The 21551-nt window shown below is 33.6% G+C and overlaps 2 protein-coding genes and 1 long non-coding RNA gene across 4 annotated transcripts; all 3 read right to left on the bottom strand.

Annotated features, from left to right (window-relative positions):
* Positions 1 to 2004: 2004 nt before the first annotated feature.
* On the bottom strand, positions 2005 to 2997 carry LOC100791093 (uncharacterized). Its single transcript, XM_003538575.5, has one exon. The coding sequence runs from the start codon at positions 2833 to 2835 to the stop codon at positions 2233 to 2235; it is 603 nt and encodes a 200-aa protein (XP_003538623.1). The 5' UTR covers positions 2836 to 2997; the 3' UTR covers positions 2005 to 2232.
* A 939-nt stretch (positions 2998 to 3936) lies between these two features.
* LOC121173089 (uncharacterized) lies at positions 3937 to 4940 on the bottom strand. The gene is made up of 2 exons (XR_005887238.1): positions 4313 to 4940; positions 3937 to 4192 (listed from the first exon to the last, which is right to left on the bottom strand). It is a non-coding gene; the product is annotated as an uncharacterized lncRNA (long non-coding RNA).
* An 889-nt stretch (positions 4941 to 5829) lies between these two features.
* Positions 5830 to 20353, bottom strand: LOC100791623 (ABC transporter D family member 1). 2 transcript variants are annotated; one of them, XM_006591446.4, is made up of 27 exons: positions 20077 to 20353; positions 19806 to 19927; positions 18690 to 18828; positions 17200 to 17476; positions 16276 to 16500; positions 15724 to 15921; positions 15110 to 15564; positions 14832 to 14970; positions 14666 to 14744; positions 14239 to 14477; positions 13827 to 14131; positions 13642 to 13747; positions 13396 to 13554; positions 11564 to 11663; positions 11386 to 11494; positions 11087 to 11177; positions 9431 to 9555; positions 9160 to 9309; positions 8994 to 9066; positions 8352 to 8532; positions 8110 to 8268; positions 7833 to 7991; positions 7499 to 7735; positions 6986 to 7149; positions 6798 to 6850; positions 6600 to 6678; positions 5830 to 6297 (listed from the first exon to the last, which is right to left on the bottom strand). In XM_006591446.4, exons 3-27 carry the CDS (start codon positions 18749 to 18751, stop codon positions 6211 to 6213), a joined length of 4011 nt encoding a protein of 1336 aa, XP_006591509.1. In that variant the 5' UTR covers positions 18752 to 18828; positions 19806 to 19927; positions 20077 to 20353; the 3' UTR covers positions 5830 to 6210. The 2 variants fall into 2 exon arrangements, with proteins under 2 accessions (XP_006591509.1, XP_006591510.1); XM_006591447.4 differs by having other exon boundaries at positions 18690 to 18767.
* Positions 20354 to 21551: the final 1198 nt, after the last annotated feature.

The following is a 21551-nucleotide window of genomic DNA, read 5'->3' as shown; positions in this document are numbered from 1 at the left end:
AATCACACTTGAGGAAACCATCATTTTCCATTATGAAAAAAAAATTATACAGGTTCATTTTTTAAATTATGACATGAATTTTATTTCCATAAATATGGATGGATAAAGAAGAAAAGGAGATTTTTTTTTTCTCGTTCTTATCCTAGTCTTTTTTTAAAAGTAAAATAAAAGGTAATTTAAAAAAATTAAAGAATTATTTTATTTTTGATAGTTATTTATTTAATCGGGAAAATCTTCAGCATACACATCACAAACCCCCCAATAAGCTTTGCCGACCAGGAGATTTAACATTAAATGTGACACAGTTCTACTAATATTTAACGTCACAAAGACCTTATGTACGTACAATTCCAACATATTAGAAAAAAAAAACAAACAATCGATGCTCACTCATATTATAACCCAATATATATATCATGCTACTTCAATATGAAAACAGACAAAATTAAAGCAACTCGAATCATATTATAACCCAATATATGTAATACTAATACCTACAGGAAAAAATCTCGAATCATATGATCCAAACATGTAACGAGCTAATGTTGAGAAAGTTTCTGGACACCGTGAAACTCGCTCCTTCGTTGTTGTGCTTTGACACATGTCCTTTAATGGCTCATGCAAATTATTAGAACTTGCTAATTGCTATCCCACTGAATCTCTAATGAAACAAAAAAAAAAAGAGTTGTAGTAATAGCTTCGAACAAGTTGAGGTTTGTGATTTAAATTAACCAAAAAAAGTTGGCAATGAATGGATACTCTATAACACCCTACGCATTTTTATCTGTGACACTTAATTCAATATATATATATATATATATATATATATATATATATATTGGTTTTGAAGGAAAGCTATTTATGTTGGAATACTTTTATTTAAAAACAAAATAATAAAATTTAGTATAATTTTTTTACTCAATACAAAAGTTAAGTACATATGTTTCAATTCAAAATCAATTTAAAATTCGGAATAATTCTTTAAGGTAAGAGGAAACACACTTTTAACTACCTAAAGTCATTTTAATTTCTTGTCAAAAAGAAAAGTCATGTTAATTAATATTACAAAATAATAATTTTGAATCACCGAACATAAATCCAAATATATATGCACATGAATTAGGCCGGAAGTCATTCTTCTGGGTTTAAAATCTTGTGTAATGTTCAATTCAAAATATAAATTAGCATCAATTAGGTCAAGTTTGATAATTGTAAGCCAATGTTATGAATGATTCATTTAAAGATTGTGCTGAGGGCTATGCTTCATATGTGACAGGAAGCTTCTAAGGTGGATCGATGTATCATCATGCATACATACAGAGAAAGGTACATGTTATCGGCTGCTAATTGTGATACTTGAGACCTGACCCTTGCATCAACAATAAATGAGATAGCTTAGTTGTTCCTTTCTTATGATGATAGAGCTTCATGATACATGTCATTTTATCTTTCCATAGTACCGAAAGACAGTTGACCTACAAATGTAGTTAACAATCATTTTCTTTGATGCTTTCTTATTATATATATACGTGTAATTAGTTTGTTCACTTCATTATGTGGATGAATTATTATAGAATTTTTTAACTTAATTATTAGTTTCAAGTTTAAATTATAAATATACCATTACAATTGCATGTATGATGGTCACTCATAATAGTCATATCCTTTTTTTTTAGGAAAATAATAATCATATTCTTACTCATTCCCAGTATGATGGTCTTCCATAAGAAGAAGAAAAAAAGACGTTTCTCATTAAAGATGAAGACATGTATATTTTGAAATTAATTTGGGGAAACAGGATTTTTTTTTATTTTTATGTTTGATGATTAAAATATCCTTAATGTATAACTCTGTTCCTGCTTGTCAATTTTTCGCAATAGTTTCCTTTTATTTTATATTTATCACTGGTAAATGGTAATATATTATGTAGCTAGGAAAATCTTCCCCATACACAGACAAAACACCCAACAACTACTTGCCGGCAGGGATATTTAACATTAATTGTGACAAAGTTCTACTATTATTAAACGAAATCATCAAGACCACATATACAATTACAACATCAAAAAATAAATAAAAAATCAATATATGCTCATGACTCGCAAACTAATATATTTTTAATGAAAACAGACCAAATTAAGCAACTCAAATCATATAATCAAAATTAACATATAATTAATGAATTAATTGACGAGCTAATGTTAGTGCATCAATTGCTTGCTCTCGTGTAAATCAAAAAGCCTCCAAAACTGCCCCCAAAGCATATATATCATAATCATCAGCACTGCACCATGCATGTTGACCATGACCATGTTTGCATCCACACTCGTCCCACTTATTGTTCAACCTCTTTCTCCTATTATTATTATTATTCTCCTTCTCCACTTGTATTTTAATCTCCACTTGCACTTGTGGTGCCTTGAACATAATATCTTCACAATCACTAATTCCACTCACCAAATCCATCTTCACCCATTCCTTGAATTCCATCTTTGGTGATTCAAGAATTGCCTTCCAAGGAATCTCACCCTTTCCCACCAAATGTGACCTAAAAATCTTGTTTTGCCTTAGCTCCAACACAAGGCTTTCCTTCTTAAGGCTTTCCAAGAATTCTTGGGGACATGAACAATCTAAGTTGAAGGACTCGTTCCAAAAGGGAACACATTGGGTATTGGAGGAAACTTTTTTGGTGTTGAGTTGAATTCTTTTGTTGTTTCCTGCTGGAAGATATAACCTGGTAAATAGGTTTTTTGTGGTCTTTATGGACTCAACGTTTTGGGCTTGTATAATTCTAAGTTCACAACTAAAGGAAGGAAGTTTATGTGAATGATCCATTAAGAAATTAATGAAGAGTATATATGGGTATCTCTACTCTCTATAGTTGGGTGTTTTAGCAAGAAAGAGAGAAGGAATTAAAGCTAAGAAAATAGGAAAGAGAGGCTTGTTTGAGTTTGAGTTGTTTACAATGTATTTTGGGCATGGCCGGTTTATGATATATATATATATATATATATATATATATATATAGGGTACATATGTGTGTATTTTATATATTGGAAAATAAAGTTAGAAGTGATTTCCAGATCCTGCTCTTATCCTTAAACACTTTTAGATATATTATTATATAGTTAATGACTGGCCAATACGTCTCAGTTGGGATTTAGGAATATTATAAGGCCGACTGAGATCTTAAACCATGCACTTGAGATTTTGCCGAAGATTTTACTTTATTAAACAAAGTCCCTTCAGAATCTCGAAAGGCTAGATTCTCCATATGAATATATATGGCTCTTTCCATGCAGTTGCAATGGTATTGGGATACAGTTCAACAGTACAAATTGCAGTCTTCCACAGGGACCCAAGGTGGAAAAGTTTAGAATAAAAATCATTGTTAGTGTGTTCTTAAAGTTAGACTTAAAAAATGCTTGCTGAGTTGCTGGCTTCAACCGTCGTCAAAAATTGAACATCAATTAATAAGCATGGTCTTTATCCAATTGACTAGATGTAACAAGCTAAAACTATAAAACAGTACAAAATTTCCCCACTAGTCGAAAAATGTACGAAAATATACTGTTTCCTGGTGTTTCATTACAACGTGAATTTCATTTCATTATTATTTTTTAATTCGTACTATCCCATTATTATTAAAAGGTAATGATTAATTTTTAATTTAATTTATATGGTTTGGCAATATTTTTTTTACTATCGTTTAAACACGTATTATCATATATGATTAATTTGTTAACTTTATAATAATTATTTTAAAAATATTAGTTAAGATGATTTTTTATTCTGAAAATTGTAAATTTTTTTACATCCACTGTGTATGAAAAGTAAAATTTTATAGTTTCCTGGATTTTTTGAAGTAATATTTATTTAATTTTCTATTAAGTTATATTACCAATATTTATCATGATAATTTAATTTTTTTTATTATATTACTTAATTTGTTCAAGAAATTTTTATTCTCAAGGAAACTTGTTTATAACATACTTGTTTTAGAATAGTCTCCTAGAAAGGCCTGATCCTAAAAGCATGATTTTCCAAAATTATAAAATTATTGCTCCAACTTACATTTATTTGACTTGATAATAAAATAATTTGCCGAGATATCTAGAATCATTGAAGGCCTTTGAGTTTGGCCGAAGATGACCTTAGTACCAGATCGATATGTCCTATGTTCTTGGCTAACCTGAAACAAAATAAATAAAATTCTGGTTCATATAGTTGAAATTTGAACTGTTTTCAAATTCCAATATTATACTAATATAAGCCACATATATATATTATAAATAGAATTGAAACAACCTACCTGATAACAGGAACAGGATATAGTTTGAAAACAGATATTTTATAATTCAGGTAGATCGTTTCAATTAAAACTGCGATAATAGCTGTTTGAATTGTAATCCAACACTATTGCAGTTTCGGGCACTAATCAGGTCACTAGTTCAGATAATTCAAATTGCAATGGTATTGGGTTATAATTCAAACTGCGATAATGTTGGGTTACAATTCAAACAGGCAAGTTGCTGTTGCAGTCTTCCACTGGGGAACCCAAAAGTGGACAAGATCAGAATAAAAAAGATTGTTAGTGTTCTAAAGGGTGGCTGAAAGAATGATTTTTGAGTTCCGGAATAAAATCAACCACCGTCATAAATGGAACCTCAATAAACATGATCATCATCCAACTGATTGCATGTAACAAGATGAAATTATGCAACAGTACATCAAATCATTAAAGTTGATTTTGGGTGAGCGTTTATCAAATGGTTTTGAATGAAACTAGTTATATAAAATAATAAAAGTGATTATAGTTAAACTTAAAGTGAAGTGAATTTTTATTTTAAAAGTAAATTAATGGTAAATTTAGTATAAAAATTTTACTCAATGCAAAAATTACTTTAATCTAGAATCAAATTGAATCTAGAATAAATTTCTCAACATGGGACCATACAATTAATATACTTATGCCCATTCAGACAAGTGACAACTAGGAAAAACTTCAGCCACACTTTTTCCTTTTTTACTTCAAACAATTTGGCTATTAAATTAATGACAGAAAAATATATACAATCGCAATGGGGAGAGGTTGTAAACTTTTGGCTGTCAGTAATATTTCCCTTGCAACGAGTATGCAAGCACTATCTTCGCATCGCGATTGGTTTAGTTGTCCATATATGTCAAATATAATGTAGTTACAAAACCTGAAAAGTTACAAAAAAGCCGAAAAAATCAGTTAAATATTCCAGATGCGCAATCGTTCATCTCAACCGTAAAGTGATTATGACTTTTCAATTGGACTCATTTGTCACATATCTTACTATATTCTTGCAAGATGCAAACTTATTTATTTACCAATAATACTTTAGTGACATTGGATGAACTCAAACCATTAGAGTATAGTTAATTAAGAAGACTTATAGGAGACGAAGAAGAGAGTGTGATTCCCACATTGGTAAGAAAGTGACACTTTCTAATCCTTGGATAATCAGATCAAATTATAATCCTGTAATCGTGCTTATGGATGATCAGATTTCTACAAATGCTGATCAATATAACTTCCACCAACTAACAATTTAAGTATAAATACAAATTTTGCATATTAAAAGATCTAATACAGAGAATCCTGAGGTTCTACTACAGAGTTCTTTCATCAAAATTTTACAATCACGGTAATTTGAATGAATTTCCCAATAATAGATTATTGATTATGTTTAATATGTCAAAGTTTCCCACGAAAGCATTTCAGCTGTCACGGGAGTAATAGACAACATAAAAATTAATGGCGTACAAAGATGCATAGAATTATGAAGGGAACAAAATATCTCTAAGAACTATTCCTGTTTCATGCCGTTTTATTGATAAAATAATATTTAATAATTACATCCAATTGTTACAATATGTGAATAAATATCTAACTAACTAATAATAGAAGCGAAAACCCTGTGTACATAAATTGATTATATACTGCAGTGATCTTACTATCAACCATTTTGGCTATCGGTGCTGTTTTTGTTTGTTTTCCCCCACAAGTCGACGGAGCAAAAAAATGAAGCTTGGAGAATACGGTAAACCCAAAATGAAAAAGAAAAAGAAAAAAAAAAATAAAGGAATGGCCACCATGGCAAGCCTAAAATCTGCTTGCAATCATTCTGTATGTTCAAGACTTGGGCAACATCTAATAGTAACAATGAGAATCCTGCAAAGTCATTGCTTGATCGAACGAAGTTCCCAATTACCCTCACCATCAATCAGATGCAATTCCATGGAATGAAATGGTATTAGAGCAGGACGCTGAGAGGACAGGAGCAAAGGCAATTAGTTTGATGGAATGTGGATGGTTATTATGCATTTTCAGTTTGGAGAAGTTAAATGGCTAAGCTAAAACTATATAAAAATCAAATAGTTTTGTGCAGATAAGGAATGTATTGCATACAAAATCACATAAGGAATCTCTTACCAAACGACGCAAGTTCAAAATGCTTACCAAATCCCAATTGTAGTGAAACAAAGAATAACTAACTAGTGAACTGCTCTTATTTCTCCATATTTACCATGTTGAAATTGTAATTTTTTCAGTTTTAATAGATTCTTACTTGTGAGGAAGTAACAACTGTGATCCCCATTTTGTTCGCTAGCCCATATAGGTGTTCTTCCACATCAACGCTTGTTGCACTGCCATCAATAATTTTTTCAAGACAGTAAAAACAAGGTTAACAAAAAAAAAAAAAAAAGCAAACAATTCCACGTGAGAGAAAAAAAGGCATAATACGTAATCATAGATTCAAACATACTTGGTACACTCGTCCAGGATACCAAATTTAGGCTTATGGAAGAACAAGCGTGCCTTAAGAACATAAGGTAAATGTTAAAATCCAAATAGAAGAATATCATAAACATATTCTAATGTCTTCCTTTACCTAATATATTAAACAAATTTAACAAACTCATTTTAAAAATAATATAGATTAGATTTACATACCATGCCTAATCTCTGCTGTTCTCCAAGAGAGAGAATGTCTTCCCAGTTTAGATTTGCATCCCAGCCATTATTGTCTCTTTCTAGAAGATAATTCAACCTAACATTCTCTAGGATAACTTGCAAGTGTGTGTCCAACATTATTCTAAGGTCAGGATGTTTTTCACCTGAAATAGCAAGATTACAGTGATCAGCACTAAATGGGAAAACAAAATGAACCCATTAAAATGATTAAAAAGAACAACTTATTGTTTCACAAGAGGAAATTGAACAGAGAAATTTTTCAAAAATAAATTTAAAGAAAGGAGACATTTTAATGCTGTCAACATGACTAACATCCAAATTATTTCATGAATTATCACAACTGTATGACAGCTCAGAAGTGAAGTTATTTTCTCAGTTAGTAGTGATCAATCAGAAGCAAAGCAGGTAGCATCATTTTAAACATTAGTTTAGTCAAACGAACAGCTGTTGTTAGTGCATAGTCAAGTAGCATCATCTTATGTACCCAGATACCTTTTCCATGCATCTTCAATGCTTGAAACTGTGCTTCTTCACGGGACAATGGGTATATAATTTGATCCCGCAATGTTCCCAAGCATGTGTAAGGCCGCTGAGGAACATAGAAGATGCCACAACCTGATCCAGCCTCTAGATCCACATCCTCAGATGGTCTAGAGAGTCTTCCACTTGCAATTGGCCAAAGTCCTCTAAGAACTCTGAAAATGGAACTTTTTCCACTTCCATTTGGACCTTTCGAAATATGACACAAGAGATTTAAATTCTAATCACAAGAAAATTCCCTCTTCTAAAAAATAAAGTATAATAATAAACTAACAACTATACGAACCAGTAACAAGCAGGCTTTTACCAAACTCAATGTCACATGTCAACTCCCTGGCCAACATCTTCTGGGTAGGGGTTACAATATCAACCATACAAAAGGAAATAGCATCTTTACCATGATAATCCCATATTGGAGATGTAATACTACTATTGATGGAGTCCCCTGTATCATTGAGGATATGGTTAATACATGGTGACTGACTGACGGACTATTATTAAGAATTATTGATGTAGAAATAGCAAGATATTTTTTGATACTTGCTAAACTAATAATGAAGTACCAGACTGTGATGCATCCAGAAGTTCTTCAAGCTCAAAAATCCGATTAATACCACCAGAAAGTTCTACAAACTTTCTGTGCAATTCTAGAATATCTCCAAAAGCTAAAAAGCTTTGAGAAACAACAGATGCTAAGAACCTCAATGCATGTGCCAGCTCACCTGTAAGATAGTAGTACAACGTATGTCAGTGGGGGGCAAGAGGGTGATAAAGAGAGTAACTGAGAACAGTCCAACAATTCTACCCTGAGTACTTATCGAAGCACGGTCTCCCTTATGTTCCATAGCATATAATAAGCTCAGCAACCAAGTCACATTATGAGGGAGTTGCTTTGTGATAAAATCATCCAGTATACCAAACAGCCATTTCTTTTTTAAAAGGTATTTAGAGTGGGAGAGAAGCTCTCTGAATCTTGATTCAACCATCTGCAAGAAGTTAAGATAGTAAAATCTACAGCCTGTAATATTCAATGCAAAACAGTAAGGAAAAAAAAACGAGGCATATTTTCCTTTTAAACCCGGAACATAATCATGTACATCAAATAAAACTTTAAAACACAAACTCATGCAAAAGTTGGGCATTTAGGGTTAGCTTGTTCAAGGAAGTAGTAAATGAAAAGATGAAGAGTTAAGAGAGTGAAAACACGGTGGAATGGAATGATTTTGGTTTTGACTCATCATTGCCTGGTAGAGCCATGTTATGGTATATACAAAATTTAAGGGGTAAAGTGCAAATAAGTTGCCCTATACTGTCAAAGTGTCAATCATTTCACGTTTTGATTGTACCAAGCAAGTGTGAAGTGATTTTCATTCTAAAGTTTGCACCTTCTAAAATAAAAACACCCTTAAAGAAAAGATATTAAATATTGTTTAGATGGGATGCTCACAGCTTTTTCTCGAGCTCCACCTCCAAAGAAAGCAACTGATTCAGCATGAGTACAGAGTCTTTCATGCATGAACCTAGCAGAAGCATAAAGTTGAAAAGGTCAGAACCATTACAACAGCACTATTTGTTTAGTGACATGGAGGCAGCGGAAACTATAATGGATTTACCTAAAGGTTCCTTCAAGTTGTTGTTCTTGGCTTATCAAATTGCCAAAATCAGGAGTAACAGTTCTTAAAAATCCCAGACCAAGTAACATGTAAGCATAGAGTATGGCAACCCCCCTCTGACCTGTTAATAGTTTCATTCTCCATGTGAACCTTGACATAAACAACAGTTAGCAAAATCAATAGAAGGAAAGAACAAGCATCAAACATGTCCAAGTGCTAGTAAAATACACACAAGTTGTAAAATATAACAGCTCAATTATGAGGTACTCACCACAAAATATCCACAGATGGCTTTACCATTCCGGTGACCAATCCAGACAAGTCTGCTGTTAACTTCTCCAAGTCGTGAGTTATCCTCTGATCTGCGTCAATATTTTTGTTTGCCATGTGAAAGACCTACAAAAAAATATGCATTTGAAACCAAGTCAGAGACATCTGCCTGAAGAGTTTCAGAGCCAAATGACAGAATAAGTATTTTTTATCCCTAAAAGTTAAACCTAGTCAATGACTCAATGTTAATCTCAGCCTGAAGAGTTTCAGAGCCAAATGACAGAATAAGTCATATTTTTTATCCCTAAAAGTTAAACCTAGTCAATGACTCAATGTTAATCTCAAACTAATGCGCAGGGACTATTTTTTTATGTGGCAGCTTTTAGGATTCTTGAATTGATTTTGGTCCTTGTAATATGTTGATTATATCCAAATTTTAAGGACTAAAATCAATATAATCAAACATAATAGAGGGACTCATTCAACATGGACCAAATATTATAGGGACTAAAGTCAAACGATAACCAAAAGCAAAAAAATTCTATTAAGAAATTTTTTTAGGGACTAAAACCGAAAAGGATGAACATTACAAGGACTAAAATGTAATTTAAGCCAAAAAAAAAAATTAATACTGGGTAAGGTAGTTTTCCCAGTTTGTTAGAATAAGATTCCTGCCTAAGGGGATGAGCATCTAATATTCTCATAGGAACAGAGTAAAATAGAATATAAAATTAATATTTCACCCTCTCCTCACTAAGATCTACCTACCCTACCACACCCCCACTGCCAATGGCATCAATGTCCCATGCATGCTCTTGCCTCTAAAAGAACCCCAAAGCAACTGTACTCTGTATTTCTCTAGTAAAATGTAAATGATAATAGCATTTCCTTTAAAATCATCCATCTCCTTCATATGGCCTTATTTGAGGTCTGTAGTTTCTTACTTTTAGTGAAGTTTGGCATTTCACTCCATTTAAAATATTAAATTTAAATTTTATTTTTATTATTTGTGTGTGTGACAAGGATGACATAGTAAAAATATAAATATAACAAATTATGAAGATCTTTCACTCGAGGGTAGTTTTGGAGAGTAACAAATTCCTCAGCAAGTTAATGTATAACCAAAAGCAACAGTCATCAATTCCCATGAAGACTAATTTATATTCCTAAGACAAAAACAAAAAATCCCTGCTTTCCAGTTTCCAGTGATTGTCATTCCCATGGCTCATGATGGAAATTTCAGATTTCACATACCCAATTGCCCCTTGGTGTAATTATCAGAATTCATGCAAAGCATAACATATTACTAACATTAGAGCATCAAACTTTTCCTTGAATATTACCATCTACTGTGGGAGAAGAAAGTATTGATATAAATTTAATAGTTACAGCTTATAGGGATGTGGAATACTACTGAAACAGTCAAGGAACCAAGTTGAAAACTGAGTTAAATTTGATGGGGAAAATGATCATACCTATAATTAACTGAAAAAAAAAATTATTTCAAGAAAAAGTTCAATGTAAAATAGTTCAAAATAATGTAGTCAATCATGATTTATCAAATAACTAAACATTGAAACAAAAATACAGAACAGGCTTACAATGTTGAAAAAATTAGGGAAGGAAAAGAATTAGCGAACAATTCATATTCAATTACCTTGTAGAATGCATTGTTTCTTAAGTAGTTTTTTAGTAGATGTTGTGTCAAACGAACCCGCCACCCCAGAGCCAGCCTGGCTGTCAAGTGCCTGAAGAACAGGACATAATTTACTCAAGTTTGCTATTTGAAAGGCCAGCAAGTTTGACACCCCCAACCCCGTTTCAATGCTTTAAACAATGATATAAACATCTTTGAGATATAAATACATGATAAAAAAATTCACATGCAACCGCATGTAAACCAGTCAGTGGTGAAAAATCGAAGAAATCAAGGTCCTGGATGGATTTGTACTATACCTTATAGAAGGAGCAATGAAAGAAGATGCAACACTTTGAAGAACACTTAAACCAATTAACCGAATAAAGGAAGCTTTATCCTGCTCCAAAACAAACTTCACAGTGGTACCTGAGAGCATAAATTTTCATCTATCATGGATTCACAGAATAAATGAATAGTCAAAAGATGAGAAAATACCATTTAGTGATGCAATACGATCTGAGACCCATGTTCTTGAAACGACAAGAAAAGCGACAGCAAGCAGTTGTGCACCTTGTTTATCAAGTACAGTGGGTACCTGAAAGGAAGCATTCCCCATAAGAAAAATGAGCCTGAAATATATTGTAGATCACTCGAAGTTTGGGTCATAGTAAGTTGTCAAGGAGATAATGCACAAACAGCCATGTATATGCATTCATTTCATCCAATTAGAGTTGTGTGATTTCAAATGCATCACTTAAAGACATGCTTAAAAGGAAAGATGATATAAATTATTCACGGGTCTTCACCTAAGGGCTTAATATTCAATTTGCGTAACATGCCCTACAATATTCCTTTACTGCCTATATAACAGACTCCATCGCTTCCTCTCTATAACTATTTGATAACTGCGAAATATAAGCTAATTTGCTAGTCAATTTGGATTAATAAGTGGGTATAATTTCTTTATTTTATTATTATTATTTTTAATGAAATAATGAAAAAATTAATATTTTTAATCAGCAGAAGTCAAAAGAAGAAGAATTGAAGTGTTTTAGAGGGAATTTGACTAAAAATTGTGAAGAAAAAGAAGATAAGAATTGGATAGCTCGCTCAACGCACAATTCAGGCCCAACGCGCAACACTCGCTTAGCGGGCAGTTCCAGGCTTAGCGCGATGTCTCGCTCAACGCGTGCACTCGCTCAGCACACAGGTTCGGCTCAACACGAGAAGGCCCACGAAGAGAAGCCCAGTGCATGCTGAGTGCGCCTCTACACGCTCAGAGCGAAGTCAGCGTGAAAAGTAAGCTACCTTAAGCCTATAAAAGAAGTAGGAAGCTGAAGGAAAAGACGCACCGAGTCTCAGAGTCCTCCGGTGCATGAATCCAAAGCCTGAGCCTCTCCCTTAGGGGAAATCCTCTTTCTTAGTCATTCTCCCTTTTTGGCTTGTTACTTGTCATCTATCACTTTCTTCTATTAGCCTCTAAAGTGTAAAGTCTCTTATGACTATGAGAGGCTAAACCCCCTTAGTTGGGGCCTAGCAACCAAAGCCCTCTAAAGTGTAAAGCCTCTCATGACTTCATGAGAAAGCTTTAAAAAAAAAAGAGACAATTAGTGTTTGTTTGGTTCAAGGAATTTGGTAGGTAATTGGATCTTGGAATTTTAATTATAACGTTTTTAGAGTTGGAATCATAATTCCAAAGTCCAATTCCATGGAATTACAATACAACTAAAATTAACTTGTCTCAGTTCCTAACCCCTACCCTCTAAATAGCAATCCCTAATCACCCCCACATCACATAAATGTTTTCCTTGTTTTGGTCTCTCTCTGCCATCACAGCCGCCATTACCACCTCTACCGACCACTGCTACCAAACCACTAAATGCCACCTTCACTACCACCACCACCACTGCCGCTGCAGTCACTACTTACCACCATCATCACCGGCATTGTTGTCACCAGCCCAATCACCATTCAATTGACTGCTACCGCTACCATCACTACCATGGTCACCACTATTACTGATCCTTTTTTTTTTTACTCAAACCTTTATGTAATCAGCAACCTCCCCCATTGCTTCCTCTAATTCTTATGTTGGTTTAGAATTATAATTCTTATGTTTGTTTGATTTAAGAAATGTCTGTACAAATATTAGGGGTTATAATTACCACAGCAAAAAAGCAATACTTAAAACTTTCATATATAAACTCAAAGCATTTAGAATTAATCACTTGACTGTAGTTGAGCAAATATACAGTACACTACTACTACCACTACTACACACACACAAGTAAAGGCCTTAAGAGAGCATATTTACAGAAGGTACTCACCAATACTTTGCACATGGCAGCTACTCTCAATGGCAATACCCTTGTATTACAATGGAGTTGGGGAACAACAGATGGTGGAATTGTATGATTCATAGATGGAGATGATGATATCACCTCCGCAAAATATGACTGTGCCTTTGGATTTGAAAATGCAGAATCCTAGGAGCAAAGTTGAGAAAATTGTCAAACTCAATGTAAAATAAAGAACAATGAAGGCAACAGAACCAAATCAGAATATATATAAACCTTTTTGCTCATGGAAAATGCACGTTGAACTGCCTTTGCATCACTCTGTCGTTTTGTTTCTGATGCCTTCATCGTATCAATCCCCACTTCAGTAGAAGAGCCCTCCCTGGAGTTTAAATCTTAATCTCAAACAATAACATAACTCCAAAGTAAAACAATGTTAAACAGCACAGTAAATTTCCAACCTTTTATAATGAACACTCCATCCTCCTTCACCATCTAAGGATAAAACCACATCATGGAAAGCAACCAATGCTGGACGATGTGATATGGTAATGCATGATGTTCCCATGGCCCTAACTTTAGCGCAAAATCGTTCTTCCATATCAGTAGTGACAGCACTTGTGCACTCATCTAGAATTGCAAATTTAGGCTTATGATAGAAAAGTCTTGCCATGCCTAATCTCTGTTGCTCACCCAATGACAGTTCATCACCCCAGTTTACCTCCCTTTCAGGCGGGTAACGGTCCAACAGGTATTCAAGGTCAACCTTGGATACATATACATCCATGTTCAATAACATCAACAAAATTATCAATAAGCTGCTACATATTTGTGTGAAATTAAAAAACACATGGGATTAGATGAGAACTTTACATTTTTTAGCAGCTCCACCATCCCACGATCTGTGAGTGGTTCAATCTCTTGATCTTCAGTAAGAGGATAAATCAACTGATCTCGAAGTGTTCCTACAGCAGTGTATGGCCTTTGCGGCACATAGAAAATCTCATTATTAAGATCAGAGCCAATTCCAGGTTTCACAATATGTCCAGATATCAATGGCCAAAGACCACCTAGAACCCGGAAAAGGGAGCTTTTTCCACTGCCATTTGGACCTTCAGCAAAAGAAGCATCAATAACATGTCAAACAATAAACCATCACAAATCAGTTTAAGAATGACTCTTACAACAAAGAAATAGATAATAAATAACATCAACTTTCAATGCTGACTCAAGCCCAATGAATAATAAATAAAAATAGAAAGAAAGGCCACTGAATTCTGAAAAGAGCTCAGATAGCTACCTGTAATCAAAAGATTAGATCCTGATTCAACCCTAAGAGTCAGATCATCCACCAAGACATTACCAGTGGGTGTTACAACCTGAATTTGGGTGCACCGTCACTAATAAAACATGAAAAACACAATGTGAAGTCAAGGTTGATAGATAGTTGAGCAGACTTGACTTACCTTGACACCATCAAATTCAATGTAGTTAGCTTCACGTATGCAATTTCTACTTGCATTTCTTTGCAGGGAAGATTTCTCATTCACCAAGCTTAGCTCCCTTGATACAGCCATTAATTCATAAATGCGATCAGCATACCCACTAAAATCATACAGATAGGTCAGAACATGTAGGCAGACAAAATGAATCTTACAAAGGATTTGCATATAAGGTGCAAATGTGCAATAGAAGCCTCTAATATCAATTTCTAAAAATGGAAAAAATGAAAGATCTAACAGACCTGAGACGATTGAGCCGTCTTGCACTGATAGAAAGAGTTCCTAGAGACTGAAATAAGGAAATTATGACACTAGTATGATATCTAAGATTGCTTAACATATCTGCACGCCCTAAAGTTGAACTATCAGGCCTTAGATGACCAGAAAAGAAAGGTTCAATAATCAAAATAACAGCAACAGTAGCACCAAGGTACTTCAATAATAAGTCCTGAATCATGCCAAACCACCAATGGTCATGTAGCACACTATACATGTGCCTAACCAAGGTTTTAAACTTCTGTTGAATATGAGTTTCTTCTTTCCTCTCTCCACCATAGAATGCTATGCTTTCTGAGTGAGTCCTTAATCGTGCGTGAAGCTGTCGATACTCTCCTTCCAATTGCTGCTCTTTGGACATAAGCTTTCCAAATGAAGGAGAAAAGTTTCTGATTGCAGCACCAGCTCCAAGTACATATACCTGAAAAGGCCATAACAGTAGATTGAGAAGATAAGCACTGATTCTAACACCAGATCTAAGTTCTAACAACTTCCAGACATCAGCAAAAACTCAAAAAGTTACAAACATAAGCTGCTAATCAGAAATTTATAAAACAGTACAGTTCAATTACACAGATACCAATATCCAGACGACATATTTTGGGCTAGCATACGAACACAACCGCCAAGTGTATAAAAGTCCATCAGTAACAGCTGTTAGATCATCCTGTACAATTTCACTCAACTCCGAACAGAACCTTGGCACATCACTGGCAATTCTTTGCTCTGGGTTAGTTATCCGACCATCTACATGCGATATTTTGTAATACACCATGTTCTGAAAGCAAAATGAAAGATATATACATTAAGCCATTGCAAGAACTACATAGGGTTATTATACAGTCTTTTGGCTTTTCTCGTATGAGAGAGGGCATTGTATATTTGGAATTTAAAGAATCTACTGGATACTGGCTAGTTTTTCTACTTTGAGAAGCAAACAGTTTGTCAAAAAACTTTCTCAAGTAACTTCCACATAATGAAAGAAGATGCAGATAAGCCATAAGCATCCAGAAGTATAAAAGTTGACAACTAAATACTTAAAGACAGTAGGAACAAGGAACATATAAAATGATCAACAGTTCAACGCAGACAATCTAAATAGACAAATGACATGCAATTTAACAAGTTATACCTCAAAATAGTGGGAATGGATAAGCTTTGTCAATATTTTTCTGAAGTGTAAACTCAAAGTCCCTGTTATATACTTTGACGTAGAATGAATGGTTGACAAAAGGAAGCACAAAAGAATATTTTCTGAAATTAGCCGAAGAAACAATGGTACACGTCGAAGAAAAGCAGCACGAAATAGGAAGCCTTGCACTTTAGCTAGCCTGTTGCTCAAAGCAGTTCGCAGCACCTGCAAATACATGAAAATTGAAAAGCCATTTATGTTATTTATTTCAAGGAAGAGAGGGTTTTCGACCAATATATTTCTTGGTCTTACGGATTTTGATATTCATATCTTTTTTGTATACAAAACAGACCAATCCTTCATGGCTTTGACATACAAATAAAAATGTTACATATTTATTTTTCCCCTCAATTTCTTTATCTTCACTTAATGAGGGCTATTTTGATATTTCAAAAATTATAACTCTTTCCATTCTGTACTATCTTCCTTCAATATGCAAATAATTTTTTTTTTTTTTATTTTCCACTCTAAACTTAACACTTTTATGAAACAGTCCACTCCACGTATCTAATTTACACACAACACATAAGAGTCCCTGTTACTCCCGAGTTGAGTTGCAGGCTTGCAGCAGGAGAATCTGAATCATATCTGCCCATTCAAGGTGTGCATAATAGCAAACTTCACATTTGGCCCCAAAAATAAGTCAACAAACTATTTGATTTTTATTGATGTCTTTCATCTGAATAGTGAGTATATTTACATGTGGTGGGCACTAACTCAGGACTAGATTCGATAATTTTAAAGATAATAGATGGAGTTAAAAACCAAGATGAATAGTAGAAGTAGAATATATTAACTTACAGGTCATTTCGAAAAAGTGAAGACATGCATGAAGCATAATCATCCACAACAAAACAGACTTACCGCTATCACAACTAAACCAAGAAGATCCCTTGCACCAAATTTGCCCATTCCAGATAGTAGAATTGCAGCAAGAACTTGGAGTGACTTCAACCCTTTCTTTTGCTTTTTTTTTGGAGCACTAACACCCTTCACAACCTCCTCCTCTGTGACTTCTTTATCATTGTTGTGCCCATTGCAATGGCCAAATAAATCATGTTTATTAACTCTAAACCTTGATTGCACATATGCAGCAGTTCCACCAGCGATTAAGATACCAGATGCAAGTAATAAAGTTCTCCTGTCATCAATCCCATGTAGAAAGCATCAACAATACTACAGTATACGTGCAAATTAGTTAAACAGCCTAAAGATTTTAGTAGTACCAGTCAACAACCAAAGTATGGTGTACAATGAGTAAAAGGATACTATTGCTAATACATGGAAACAGGGCTATGATCAAAGCAGAAAAAGCACTTCCCAGATATATGTATAATGGTAATGTTAATCAACACAGCATAACATACATTGTCATTAAAAAGGGGGAATCATTGAGAAAGAAATTCAGGACCAAATATGAAATTTTGTATCAATGCTTCTGCCAAGATAACTCTAGTCTCCTTCCTGAACTCATCTCATCTAACTAAGTTTCCTAAAGTTTAGGTTTCACATTGCAAATCATACCTGATGAATGCAAGTTTTCAGGGTCCAACTTCTAATGGTACGGAGAGAGGAAGAGTTATCATAAGAAGTTTATGTGAATTTTTTTTTGGGGCAAATATAAAGATATCATATAGAAATATTGGAAAAAAAAGAGGAAGAGGAATAGAAAATAGAAACCACATTTATTAGTTACAACAATCAGTTTTAACAAATGAGAAGTTAAAAGAAAAAAAAATTAAATAAAAAAATGAAAAAGTAAAATAAAACCAGTTATAATATGCTGTCAAAGGAGTAGAACAGGCAAAAAAAAATTGAAACCAAAATGGTATATTGCCTTTATTATTGTTAGATTACATATTACCAGATTCTAAGAGTTTAAACTACAGTAGCTTGAGAAGTCTCAAGATTACAGCATGGACATTTTGAAATAGTATAAGCATTATCTCATTCAATTTCTTATATGTATATATATGAAACATACATCAGGGTGTTGGGTACTGCCAAATTGAAATAGCATAAGCATTATCTCATTCGATCTCTTTATATATATATATATATATATGAAACATACATCAGTGTTGGGTACCGCCAAAATTCCCTAACAGGTATTGTGTTTTTCAGCATTATATATTCCATTTTGGATAATGAGAATTGGGGGTGGGGGGGGATCCAACCAGATGTGAACAGTGTATTCTTCAAAACTGACCAAGGAATAATGAACAGAATAGCTGAAAAAATTATAAACTTGATATTTAGGTCAACAAGCAAACAATTTTAGTCAAATGGTAAGTCAAATGCAATGCTAGATGTGAAATTAAGAATCACCAGAAAAGACATATACAGATCAATACCTCCTTGAAGCCAGAAAACTCTGGCCACGCCGAGTTAGTTGCAACAGTTGAAGGGAAGACATTGTGGAACATCAACCTCTGCCTTACCAAAAAATAAATCTGTTGTAGCTGTTCCTATTATGGTTGGGAGCAAGAAAATCTAGCATACATTGAATTCCATACAAAAATAATAGATCAGCAGCCAGAATTGCATGAATTATAAATCTTTGGGCAAAGTAGCACACTTAAGGCACACCATGCTCTTCAAATTAATGAGGATCCCACAGACTTATCAAAGTAGTAAACCTATGATACATGCCACTAAAGGAACAAACAGTAGAAATAACCGATTTTCCTATCAAAGTGGTAAACCTACGATACATGGGTCCTATTAAATGGTTGCCTAACCAGGAATGGAACCAAATACTAGTACTTAAGGGTTACTAATAGGTACATACCAAATATTTACTTATTTCTCAAGTACAAGTCAGTCCATGTAAAATACTACAAATTAGCTTGTGCATAAGTTAATTTGAGCTTATGAAGAAGCTCATCCCATTTTTACTTATTTTCTTTTACTAGAAGTCCTTCTAGATACACTTACCCAAACAGGCCCTAAGTCTTGTCACTGAGTGGTTTGGTTTGCTACTACTTCACTCCTTCAAAACGTGTGCCTTCTTTAAACATTTCCAATGATTTAGTGCATGTTTGGGTTTCGGGTACAAAATTACGTTTTGAGGCAAAACCGCAAAAGTACTTTTGCCAACGGATCAGGACCCTTGGCTTTGCTTTCATTTTGCTTTTATCCATTGAATTTGTATTGGAACGCATGCACAACATTTTCAACTTCAAACCAGACATGCACTTAATACCTTTATTGTTTCTGTTTTGATACTTCTATATGCTATCCTGTTGTATACATACCCTAAATTTTTGAAGGGGGGAATTGCCATACCCTGTACTGTACCCCCTACGCATCCATAAAACTAAGTAGCAAAACAAATAAACGATTTTACAGCACTTAATGTAGCTTGGAGACCTTAACCCCGACGCATAAATCATGTAGAAACAGACGGGCATTAAATTAAAGCATTGACACAATCATGAAGTAGTAGAAACGAGACAGAGGTGGCTAACATTGAAAGGTGGATATCATTAACCATGCTCCAGCAGCGTCCAAAGCATGGTAAGAGAGCAAACTCCTCTCTCTATAGAAAAATCGAGTGTTTTGAAAACTAGAGCTCAGCGACGATCAGAATCTGCAAGGAAGTTGTTACAGTGATTCCATTAAACAACTCAATTAGAGCAAACAAAGCGAAGCAGATTCATCAAATTGACGCGTGCTGAAAGAGTGTGAAGCAGTGAATTCAGCAAAAATATGAGAGATTGGAAATAATAATAATCATACCTATGAATTAATTACTTGAAGTGAATCACGTGCTTTGGGAGATTCGGAGATTTGAAGAGAAAAAACGGCGAGGGATTTGGGAAGATATATATGTATCTGCGCGAGAGTGCAAGAGAAGAGAACGAGATGAGTTTGGTCTGTGATCGGGTCGGGTCACAACGCTAACGGGTTTGGATAGGAATCATAGCAGATAGCACCATTTTGTGTACGTTCAACGGAAGTATAAAACCTTTGTTTAATAGATGTTCTATATCTTGTTGGTAATGCTAATGGTGACTCTTGAGAGTTTCATCTATACAAAATTCCACGTTTAAATCAGCAAGAAATGACAGATATAGGGATATTTATTATAACTTATTTAATTTTATTATTACTGATAAATGAATTATTTATATCTTTTTATTATAAATGAATTGCTTGTCTATACCTTTAGAAATAACCTAATCATCAATACATTATTCTTGTTCTTATAAACTTTATTATAATTAAAATTAAATTTTATAAACACTAACTCAAACACATGCTTCTTCTCCAATAAGAATATGCATTTCATTTCAATAATCTCTTGTTTTGTTTCTCGTTTTCAATACGCGATCATGAACATGATTGACGTGTCATTAATTACAACTTACAATTACAATCTCATGTCTCACGAGTCAATCACACAACGACCAAATATAAAATGAAGCAAAGAGATTAACTTTACATGACAGATATAAGCATCATCATTAGGTTAAAAAATAAGCACATAAAATTTATGTCGATATCCAACCTTTTTCACTTTGTTAATCTCGAAAATAAAATAGAATAACAGTTTCGATTACATACTCGTTAAATTGATTAATATTGAATATACTTTATTAAACATTTTAAGTCACTTTAAAAAATATTAAATTAGTTTTATACCTTTAATATGATAAATATTTTCTTTAAATTTCAAATTTTTATTTTTATTTTCTTAATCCTTATACCGTCATACGTGACCATGCATTAGAAAAATCGATAAATTAAAATAAGCTGTGTCAAAGCGAGAATTAGATTCCATGCAGAGTGCAGACAGAGAATAGAAGGAAATTCTCTACCGTTAATTTTATCTTTTTATAAGTTGATAAAATAAAAACATAAAAAGTTTGGACCATTAAATTATGAATACCAAACCTGTAGTCATAAAACTGACTAAAGGAAATTTTGATGTCGGGTGCCAAAAAGTGTTGTTGATATATGTGCTAAATAACGATTCTTCAAAGTTTTACATCTGAGAATCTGAGAAATTGTGATAAACAATTGTGCTTCAAAAAAATTCATATTTCACTTATAACTAAAATGTTTCTAAATTTTATTCCTATATAATAATTAATCTTACTTCCTATATTTCGACATCTTTAATCAAAATTTTAATATTTCTGTAAAAACTTACATCATTCAAATCATTTCATACATAAATATATCCTAAAATTTTAGTTTAGAATAAATGA

Source organism: Glycine max, chromosome 11 (genome assembly GCF_000004515.6).
Source record: "Glycine max cultivar Williams 82 chromosome 11, Glycine_max_v4.0, whole genome shotgun sequence".
NCBI classification, from domain to species: domain Eukaryota; kingdom Viridiplantae; phylum Streptophyta; class Magnoliopsida; order Fabales; family Fabaceae; genus Glycine; species Glycine max.
Note: the sequence above shows the minus strand (reverse complement) of the source record. Positions and strands in the feature narration are given on the sequence as shown.